The sequence below is a fragment of the Diachasma alloeum genome, unplaced genomic scaffold (assembly GCF_001412515.2).
Source record: "Diachasma alloeum isolate Michigan unplaced genomic scaffold, Dall2.0 Dall_scaffold_00177, whole genome shotgun sequence".
NCBI classification, from domain to species: domain Eukaryota; kingdom Metazoa; phylum Arthropoda; class Insecta; order Hymenoptera; family Braconidae; genus Diachasma; species Diachasma alloeum.
In genome coordinates this window covers 706,646-717,913 of record NW_021680343.1, presented here as the reverse complement: position 1 = coordinate 717,913, position 11,268 = coordinate 706,646, and the positions used below count along the sequence as shown (strand labels likewise).

General features: G+C 39.3%; 1 protein-coding gene across 1 annotated transcript in view; it reads left to right on the top strand.

Moving 5' to 3' along the window:
- LOC107036941 (dynein heavy chain 1, axonemal) overlaps positions 1–11,268 on the top strand; it is a 54,287-nt gene continuing 43,019 nt past the window's right edge. The window contains exons 1-12 of the mRNA XM_015255212.1: positions 1–99; positions 610–960; positions 2,406–2,621; positions 3,760–4,019; positions 4,896–5,364; positions 6,587–6,914; positions 7,034–7,165; positions 8,366–8,864; positions 8,938–9,070; positions 9,143–9,484; positions 10,370–10,573; positions 10,642–10,865. Coding sequence (XP_015110698.1) covers positions 1–99; positions 610–960; positions 2,406–2,621; positions 3,760–4,019; positions 4,896–5,364; positions 6,587–6,914; positions 7,034–7,165; positions 8,366–8,864; positions 8,938–9,070; positions 9,143–9,484; positions 10,370–10,573; positions 10,642–10,865 — 3,257 coding nt within the window. The remainder of the gene's footprint in view (positions 100–609; positions 961–2,405; positions 2,622–3,759; positions 4,020–4,895; positions 5,365–6,586; positions 6,915–7,033; positions 7,166–8,365; positions 8,865–8,937; positions 9,071–9,142; positions 9,485–10,369; positions 10,574–10,641; positions 10,866–11,268) is intronic.

Below are 11,268 nucleotides of genomic sequence, written 5' to 3'. Positions count from 1 at the left end.
ATGTTATTTTACGGTGACAACATAATAGCTGTCGAGAGCATGAGGAAGCTTCAATTGCAGCGCCGGAAGCTTGAAGCGTCGCGATTCACCAATAATTTAGTATGATTTACTGATTTTCCAACTATCCCATGATCCACATCCTGACTTATTTCCGTGCTCTCCTAATTCAAGCCAAAATTTGTACCTGGACTGCACGGAAGTGGCGGACTTTCCAGGAATTAATCAAAGCCAAAGGGATGCGATTATCTTCTCCGCTTCGAGAAACGGAAAACTGAGATTTCCCGAGGAAAAAATAGAATCGGTAGAGTGATTATTGAATCAACCTAGGGTTCACACCAACTCAATATGTCAATTTCTCTGAAATTTCATGACAATTTCCCCCAGATTTTCGTCGAAATCCAATTGGATTACAAACGCCAAATGTGTCGCTTGGCGCGGGAGAAGGAATCAAGCGGAAGTTGCGCAAGTTCAAATACATTTCTGCAAGAGTCGTGCAATTCCAACACTTCTGAACTGTTGAAAATTGTCGAGACGAAAATGGAAACCTTTGAAGTACCAGTTTCCCCGGAAAGTCAATTGCAGTTCAATTTTCAGTGATTAAATTTCCAGAAAACAAAGCGGTTTATCCACTGGAGTACGTTGTATGTCCTGCCGGAAGTGTATGATACAGCTCGCAGTATTAATGAGATTTGTCAGAAATTGACAGCCAATATGTGCCTGTTCTCGCTCGACCGAGGAAAATTATTCCATTTGCGGGAGTTCGAGGGGCAACAAGTGCAGAGCACATTGGCTGTCATCAAATATTTGAGGGAGGAATGGGTGGACAGGACAATTCAATCTGCGAGAATGTATCTTCGTGACATTGGAAAAGGAGCCTTTGATCTTCGCCAGAGGAATCCGCATGTGTACGATGTCATCAAACTTCGACGTTTCATCAATATGATGGTGTTCTTTATGCAGGTGCGGATGGAGCCTCCCTTAAAGTAGCTCTACCATCACGATGAAGTTAAAGATTATCAGAGACTAGGGTAGGTTACCCAGTAGATGGACACTGCCCTATAGATGGACGAGCTACTTTTGGATAGGAAATTACGCAAAAAAACACTGAAATGTGAATTGTTGCTTTGAATTTTCACTGACTGTTGTGATTCTTAACCCCCGAGTGACAATTTTTTTTCGATCAATTTTTTTTTGCATTTGCTAAAAAACAAACGTCCATCTACTGGGCGGTTTTCTTAGGCGTCCATCTACTGGGCGGTTTACCCTACAAAGAATTTGCAGAAAACTCGGAGATTCAGAATCGTTTTTTTTTCACAATTTGTTTTACGGCCTTCCAGGGTTGCCAGATTTTGGCGGTTTATAGCCAAAACCTGTACAATTTTTAATGGGGTGACGTCACGATCTGGTAAACACTGCGGCTTTCGAGTCCCTTTTCAGGTCCTCTTCGGCACTCTGTCCAACCCTATGCATGCGGTTGTGAATTCTACACGGTACCGCATAGAAGTACACTGAGAGGAAAACAAACACGTTGTCAAACAAGTCTTGTTGGGGTCAACAAAACCGCTGGTTGAAAATTGCAAAAACAGAATTTGTTTGGTTCGAATTTGAAAGTCTCAAAGATGAATAATTGTTCTGCTTTCGATAGCAACGAAATATTTGGCTCAAGAGGCCGATAATTCACACCAGACGGTGCCTTTTCAAGATGAAAATATCTCATGCAGAGGATAATTTATCAACAAATATTTTATCCCTAAGTTATAAGATTGCATATTCATATCATTATTATTTGCATTTACGGGTTCATTTGTTGTCTGTGATTATTAATCATTAGACAGCCGAAATGAAAAACTACTATCCCTTGTTTCGCATAAAACAAAGATTTTTCGGGAACGAAATACGTATGGGAGTATCGAATAACGAAGGAGTAGTGCTGGAAATGACATTTCTTGCGCGTCCAGAGGATCCATTTTTTTTTCAACTACTAAATCTATTTTTGCGACAAAAATTTTTCATTCCGGCGCACTCTGCATGTCTAAAATCTATTTTCTTGGCACAAGTAAGACTTGTTTGAGAACTTTTTTTGTTGTTTAATGAGAAAATGTGGAAAAATCAAGAAATCAAGAAATCCTCTAATGGATTGGTTACTGGATGTAACCCAGAGGCTTGTGTGAAAATCAAAATTTCGATTATGACTAACGCTTAAAATTAGTTTTTTTGTTCATTAGAAATGAAAAAAGGGAAAGATTTTTTTAGATCTCATAGAAAATGATCGAACATTTTGTAAGCAAATTCCGTCCTTTATTTACGAGGAGAAAAAGTTCAAAAATATTATATCTCGCAAAATGCAGTTGGGATGATGCTAATCAGGAATTACTTTTTTCAACCACAGAAATCTTACCTTTCAGGACGCCCTAAAGACCTTGGTGAAGACGTCCATAGAAAAATACGCAGTTATGCTCGAGGGCCCTGCGGAATGTACCTCGAACGTGGACATTGATTTCACGTGGGGTGACAATCTGATCGATACACAATTTTCCCCATGTCAAGGGCCAGTTTTCAATGTTGAATTAGTCATGAATGAACATGGTGCTGGCTACACAACACCTGTAACACAGTTTCAGGTAAAATCGTCTTCTCACGTACAAGAAATCTTTTGTCTGTTTTCTGTTCGCAATTCTCGCAAAAACGATATGATAGATTTCAACGGAATCTTCACTGTCAATTTATTTAGGGTAATAACAGATAACAGAATATGTATACAAATTTTCATGATTTTCTTAAAAACAACAGAATGTTGAGAAAAATCATTTTTAACTTTTCAGTTCTAAAAATTTTTTCCTTTTCAAAAATTAAAAATTTTTTTTACTCGAGAAAATATCCCGAGCATACTTGCCCGGGATATTTTCCGGACATGCTTGCCTCGTCATATGACGAATCTGTCGCCTGTTTTTCGATTTCAATGAATTTTTCACTGTTAATTACTTCAGTATCCCCGTTACAACTTGCGTCATGAATTGCAGCGCTGAGTTATGGAAGAACTGCTATGCACGGAGAGACATATTCAATAAAAATTACGTATCTTTTCCGTAATACCGAAAAAAAAAATGTGCGAAATGTGATTGTAGAAGATTTTCCGGAACTGTCACAGAATTTTCCCAGAGCGTTCCGTAATTTTATCTGAATCTCTAATGAAAAATTACAATACCATCTCTTGAATTTTCTGAGTCGATTCCATAATCGACTCAGAAAAAAAACTTCCATTATATTTCACTGAAAAGAATTATCATTATTTCAAATAATTGATTTTTCAGTTTTATAATTATTACATTTCATTATTACTACTATTATTATTATTCTTATTATTCAAGATGAGTGAATTGTGAGTTCCGTAATTTTTACTGAACATTTCAGTAGCGAACTGGTCAAACGGTTTAAGTCGATTTTGGCTATTGGCCAGTTTTCAACGAATATCTCGAAATCTAAGGGAGATAGCAAACTTTTTCTCATAACCTTTTCAGTCGCACTCAATTTGTTCTACAAAAAAGGTTATTATGAAAGTTTCGCTATCTCCCTTAAATTCGGAAAAATTTCTGGAAAGCTCAACTAAAGACTAAATTGACTTAAACCGTTTGACGACTTCGCTACTGATTTCTCTCCGTGTAGAATTCTGTAAAAATTCTTGAATGGTGGGAAAATTCAGGGCATTTAAATTCAAGGTATTCCGCTCCATTATCGATCTAATACCCAATTTGTCATCAGAAAATACTAATAGAGCGCTTGGAGGAGGCTTTGCTGCTGTGTCACAAAGTAAAGCAGCCTCATGCAAGCTTGTTACCGAGCTTAACATTCCCTCCCGAGTCATACCTCAGCTCCACCGGCCTTCTTGATGATGCAGTCTGTGTCATACGTGAAAGACTGACTCAAGCATATGAACGAGCCATCATCCCACTGCAAGCGTACGCAGACGAATTCAATAGATACCTCGATTTTTATGCGATGGATGCAGAAAAATATATCGCGTATGTAAACTGTGCACTTCCAACTTCTGTCTCGTGCAGGATGTGCACTGTGCACTGAGAGAAAAATATGATTCTTCTGACGATATTCCATCACCATCGAATTATAGTCAAAAAGTCCTCAAGAGAAGTAATTACTACAATGGAATGTAGTCATTGCAACTATTTTATAGTTTCACTCGCGATAGATTTGTCGTGGTGAACTTTGGTTAGTTTAACGGTATTTTGATTTGCAACAATTACGCTTGTGAACACGGAGAGAAATATTCAATAAAAATTACCAGAAAAAAGACGTAAAAATTACGTTTCGAAACGTAATCTGGGAGCGAAGTAAAATTCAATAAAAAATGTCAATCGTCACGTAAATTCTACGATCTGTTCCGTAAAAATTACTCATCCGTCCTACGCCTCACGGCTAGCCATGAGTCACCGTGAGGGGGAGATTTTAACAACACGTTCCGTAATTTTTCCGGAACTTTTCGTAAAAATTCTTAAACATCCAAGAATTTTCATGTTCTGAGGCATAATAAGTCTTGAAGTTTCTGTTAGATTTTACAACTTCCAGAAAAATTACGTGACTTTTTCGTATTTTTTCGGTGACAGACCCGAAAATTTACTGAACGTTTCAGATTTATTCTCTTACATTGCTATAGAAATTCACTGAAAACGATTCTCGCTTGCGGATTACGTGAAATGTTCCGTAATTTTTCTTGAATATTTCTCTCCGTGTACTATAATGTTATGTGCCGCATACAAAAAAAATCGTATCGTTCACCAAAACTGCCTCAACTATTTTCTTGTTGTCAATCGAACTTCAGATTTTTCTCTCAGTGTGACTTGAGAAGCTTTCAATGAAGAATATTATAATATTCTACGCAGGACGATTGAAAGAGAGGATGATACGACGGCTGTCTTCCAGGAAAAGATAGCTTTCCACCGAGCTGCGAGGACGGAAATCGAGAAGAGTGTGCCTAACAGCATTGTTATAGGACCTTTCAACGTCGTATTGGATGGGTTAAAGGGTTTTTTCGTTGAAAAGCACAAGGGCCTTTCCGTGCGCTTATTGACGCTGTTAACGGAGAAATTGAAAATCCAACTCGATGACTCGATGTTCGAGTACAGTGAAATGCGCAGAAAGCTGAGGGACGATCCAAAAAGCATCGAGGAAGTTTTTGAAATACGAGAGTACATGGAGAATCTGCCACTTCGCATTACAAATTTGAGTGACAATGTCAACCGTTTGAAATTGGAGTACGAAGTGCTTGAGAACTTCAAGTGGAATGTACCGGATGAAGACTTTTGTACAAAATGGCAGTGTATTGGGTATCCCAGGTTAATTGATGAGCAGGTGAATACAACGATTTCGAATAGCCGGTGCAGTTGTTAATAGAAGATCACGGGGATTTGGTGTTGAATCATTGCACGGAGAGAAATGTTCAGTGAAAATTACGGAACTCACGATTCACTCACCGATTACGGATTCAGATAAAAATTATGGAACGCTCCGGAAAAATTACATGACAGTTCCGTTAAATTTCCTTTCCGTAAATTTCACTTGGCGAAGAAATCCGATTTTCGCGAAAGTCGACTTTCCCCCGGCAAAAATCCAAGATCTGACACTTTGGCTCCGGGTGAAAAAAAAAATTTTTTATTTCGACACTTCTGGCGCCTCCGAGGGTTTTATTGGCGTTAGAGGGGCCAATAAATACGGAATCAACATTCACTTGACGAAAAAATTCGATTTTGGCGAAAGTCGACTTTCCCCCGGCAAAAATCCAAGATCTGACACTTTGGTCCCGGGTGAAAAAAAAAAATTTTATTTCGACACTTCTGGCGCCTCCGAGGGTTTCATTGGCATTAGAGGGGCCAATAAATACGAAATCAACATTCACTTGGCGAAAAAATTCGATTTCGGCGAAAGTCGACTTTCCCCCGGCAAAAATCCAAGATCTGACACTTTGGCTCCGGGTGAAAAAAAAATTTTTTTTATTTCGACACTTCTGGCGCCTCCGAGGGTTTCATTGGCATTAGAGGGGCCAATAAATACGAAATCAACATTCACGTGACGAAAAAAATCGATTTTGGCGAAATTCGACTTTTCCCCGGCAAAAATCCAAGATCTGACACTTTGGCTCCGAGTGAAAAAAAAAAATTTTTATTTCGACACTTCTGGCGCCTCCGAGGATTTCATTGGCGTTAGAGGGGCCAATAAATACGAAATCAACATTCACGTGACGAAAAAAATCGATTTTGGCGAAATTCGATTTTTCCCCGGAAAAATCCAAGATCTGACACTTTGGCTCCGGGTGAAAAAAAAAATTTATTTCGACACTTCTGGCGCCTCTAAGGGTTTCATTGGCATTAGAGGGGTCAATAAATACGGAATCAACTTTCAGTTACAAAAAGTATTGATTCATTCGCTTAAACAAACGGCAATTGCGATCCAGACGAAGTCTGAACCACTTTAACCCTAAGAAGCCGTCGAGTCTTGAGCTCTGACAGCCCGCGGGGTCCGGTAAACGTGTGATTTGGGAAGGGTTCAGTGTAAAGATTAATACGACTGTTTTCAGATTATAGAAACGACTGATTACTTATCCGAATGCGTGGAGAAATTCTCGAAAGCAGAATTGGACGATGAAATGACCCTGTCCGAGGGAATCATCATCGTCTCCGGGAATTTGGTGGAATTACTGCGTCAGACAGATGGTGATAAGATACACGAGAACGCAGTGGACGCGAGAAGAATATGGAAATCATTGAAAGCATGTCAGGAACAGTCGCTCCTTCTTAACGAGCGTCGCAGATTGCTTGGAATGCCACCCACTGATATGAATGCTCGTCTCAATGAGCTGGAGCGTCAACTAGAACCTTACAAAATCCTCTGGTGCACAGCATCAGGTGCGGATTTCCGAATGAGCTGTCACTCAACTTTTGAAAGACTTTTTTTCAAGAGACTTTTCCTTTTTCCCACAAAATAATTCATTGGGTGATAATTATTCTCTTCACACTTTCTGTAGACTGGTTGAAGTACGAAGACATGTGGATGGATAATCCCTTGGTGACGGTTGATCCTGAGGAGATGGATGTTTTGGTTACGGAAATGCAGAAATCCGTAGCTAAATGCAATAAAGTGTTCCAAGATCACCCAAGTACTTTAATTTGTTTCAATTATCACGGTTGAATATGAAATTATTTAGATGATTACCCACTCTGATTTCTCCTTTCGAGAATTTAAAGGAATTTATGTACATGAAATCAGTAGCGAAACGGTAAAATGGTTTTTTTTAATTTAAGACATTCAAACCCATCGGTTTGAATCGGTTAATACGTTCGCAAGTTTCTTTTCCTTATATACTTACATTATTTCCTGTTAAAAATAAGCCAATAATTTGGAATACGTCAAAGTTTATTGCGCTGAGGAAGACTGATATCATATGAAGGGATTTAGGAACATACGTTCCCCCATAAATTTTGTCTAGTAATACAAGACGTTCATCATCGTAACGGGGGCATTCGCATAGCATGTGCTTCAGGTCTTCCTCAGAACAACTACTCGGACATTCTAGGGTTTAACCCTAGTCTGGTCACAAAACGCGACGCTGCGACTCTGGTCACCTCCGCGGGGATTCCCCGCCGTATTATTGAGGCTCCAGCGTTGCCGAATCCACTCTACACCGCCCGGGCGCGTTTAGCGAGTTTCCGGCAACGTCGCGTGATGGGCAATTTCATCTAACATGGGAAAAAATAATTCATCTGTTCGAAATAATTGATTTTTTTTTGAATTTCGGGAAATATGTTGTTCTAAAAACAACTAATTCTTTAGACACTTCAATCGACAAAGTCAAATTTTTTTTAAAATTTCCGGTTAGGCAGTCAATTTAGTAGCGAAGTGGTAAACGGGTTGCGTCGATTTTGACTGTTGGCCAGTTTTTGACGAATATCTCGGAATCTAAAGGAGATAGAAAAAATTTTGCCATCACCTTTTTTATAGCTCTTAATTGGCTGTACAAAAAATGTCGTGAGAAAAAATTCGCTATCTCTCTTAGATTCCGAGATATTCACCAAAAACTGGCCAAAAGTCAAAATCGACTTATTCCGGTTTACCGTTTCGCTACTGAATAGTAATTAAAGAAAGACGACGCGCGGCGAGTTTTCCCTCATGTGGTGACCAATCTAGGGTTAAAGTGCTTCAAGTCGATTTTTAACGATTCACCAGTTTTCAATGAATATCTCGAAGTCTAAGAGGGAGGAAAATTTTTGTCATGCCTCGAGTTGAATCATTTTACCGCGTTACTATATAAATATAAATATATAAATATAAAGCCCAAAATTTTGACCGCCGTTCCTAGATATGCTATCAGTTGGGGTCGATATAGCGTCGAAAATTGAGGCTTTCAAACCATACGTCGGTCTGATGAAATCCCTTCGGAATCCCGGAATAGAAGCTAAACACTTAGAGGAGATGAATTATCGCACGGGACTTCGAGTGACTCTCGCACCACCATCAAACCTCAAGGGTCTTATAGCCCTCGGTGTAATGGATTTCAAAGATATCGTTGCCGATGTATCGGACAAGGCAACGCAGGAGTACACAATATGTTCGGCTTTGGATAAAATGATGGGTGAATGGGAGTCCGTGAAAATGGAGATTTTGACGTATAAGGAAACAGGCACTTGTATAATGAAAGTCACTGATGAAATATTAATTATGCTGGATGAGCATGTACAAGGTACTCAGCAAATTGGGTATGGACCGTACAGGGCGTTCTTTGAGAAGAGAATAGACGCGTGGGAGGGAAAATTGAAGCTCATCCAGGAAGTTTTGATGCAGTGGATTAAAGTGCAGAAGTAACGAGAAAAATTCATTTCCAATTTGCTCGAGGGTGGGGAATTTTTTCATGACAATTTATTAATCTCGTAGAGCTTGGATGTACCTAGAACCCATATTCACCAGTGAGGATATAAGTCGTCAATTGCCCATGGAAGCCAAGAAATATAACGCAATGGATCGGAACTGGAGGAGAATAATGAAGAAAGCCCAAGAGTCTCCTTTCGTAAGTGGATGACATTAATGGCGAAAACGTGGTCAACTTTATCCTTCACATATATCCCCCAATACTCCGCAGATCCTTCGGACATGTCCCGATAAAACTTTATTGGGCAGTTTGAAAGAATGTGAGAATCTCCTGGAGATTGTACAGCGCGGTCTCTCCAACTATCTCGAGGCTAAACGTTCGACTTTTCCGAGATTTTATTTTCTCAGTGACGACGAACTGCTCGAAATTCTTGCGCAGGCTAAAAATGTCAGAGCTGTTCAACCCCATCTCAATAAATGCTTTGAGAATATGAAGGAATTGAGGTTCGAGGAGGATTTGGAAATAACGAGAATGTACTCGGCGGATGGGGAAGAAGTCGTATTGAAATGTCCTATTTATCCTGTTGGACACGTGGAGGAGTGGTTGGGGCAGGTGAGTTTCACTTGGTCTTTTTCGCGATTTTCCTCACTCCCCCTTCCGCCACTCGGGGCGCGTTTTCTGCAGTCAGCAATAATTAGCTCTGAAAGCTACTGGATAAAATCGATTTTTAACATATTTCGAAATTTTCCGGTATAATAGGGAATCTCAGGGACATTAACATATCCGGCTTCATTTACTAATTGTCAGAATTGAAACCGGAATTATATAGGAACAGTTTGTGTAGATATTGCAGGCATATATATACACGGAGAGAGATTTTCTAGAAAAATTCTGGTACGAGTACTGGAAAAAATTGCAATCCACCGGCCGTGAAAAATTCTAGTGCTGTTAAGGTAAAATTTCTTAGTATTTCTGGGGATTTCTGTGAAATTTTCACAGAAATATGGGGAACAATTCACGTTTTCCCCAATAAAATTTCTCTCCGTGGATTTGTGTTGGTCTAACACAAATTTGATTGGCAGAATTATATTTTCTTCTCAGTGTAGGTCGTTCCATGCGATGAGAGAACGAATGCAAACTGTCAGTTGCGATTAAATAATTCTATGAAAATGAGTAGAATTGCGTTGATTCAAGTTAATATCAGTAGCGAAGTGGTAAAACGGTTGTGGAATAGTCGTCTCATTTCTACCTAAAAATCTCTGAATGTTCCTCGAATTTTCATCGGACTTACCTTTTTTTGTATCCCTCTTTTTTTTAATGTCAACCTCACTGTGTTCCTCGGCCCGTGGCTAGGAAATTGCGATACATGCTGCAACTGCATGAACGTCATGCACAAAAGAAATTTATATACGAAAAGAAATGAATAATGAAAGAAAAAAATATAATAATCAAGTTTGAAATTAAATGGTGCATTACATAGCCCGAGGGGAGTTACAGGTGGAGCTGGCTATGCAGAGAACCCTCAGACAAATAATTGAAGAAGCGCTGGATCACCTGCAAACAGAAGTCTATGAAGAGTGGGTTTACATGTGGCCGGGTCAAGTGGTTATTTGTGCAAATCAAATATTCTGGACCGCTCAAGTGGAAAATGCAATAAATCTCAACTCTTTGAATGAATACTACACCGTTATGCTGACTGAGGTGAGTTCATTTTGATACAACAGCCTTACAATAGCCTTTGTTGACTGCTGATGAATTTGTCACACAAGCTCGACACGTTGAGAGGTTTGATTAGAGGAATGCCAACTCAGATTCAGAGGCTCATGCTAGAGTCTCTGATAACGATCCAGGTGCACGCGCGGGACGTTGTTACCAGATTGATCGAAAAGAGTGTGGGAAGTATGGGTGATTTCCATTGGAATTCTCAAATGCGATATTACTGGGAAAATTGTGATGTGAAAATTTGCGTCATCAACGCCGAATTTCCTTACGGGTACGTCCTTCCATTTTCGTTACACCGAATTAATAGGGACCAGCGTGTGCAATTGGAATCTGGTAATATTGAATAGTATTTTCAGAAACCGACAATTCACATTTTTTATTAAAGCGATATGTAATTCAGTAGCGAAGTGGTAAAACGGTTTAAGTCGACTTATCTCCCAGTTGAGTTTTTCAAGAATATTTCCGAATCTAAGAGAAATAGGAAAATTTTTGTTATAGACTTTTTTGTAGAGCCGACTAAGAGCTACAGGAAATCTAATTACAAAAATTTCGCTATCTCTCTTAGATTCCGAGATAGGCATTGAAAACTGGCCAATAGTCAAAACTGACTTATACCGCTTTGCCACTTCGCTACTGAATTATTCAGTTGCCATACTTCAGCCATAATTAGAATT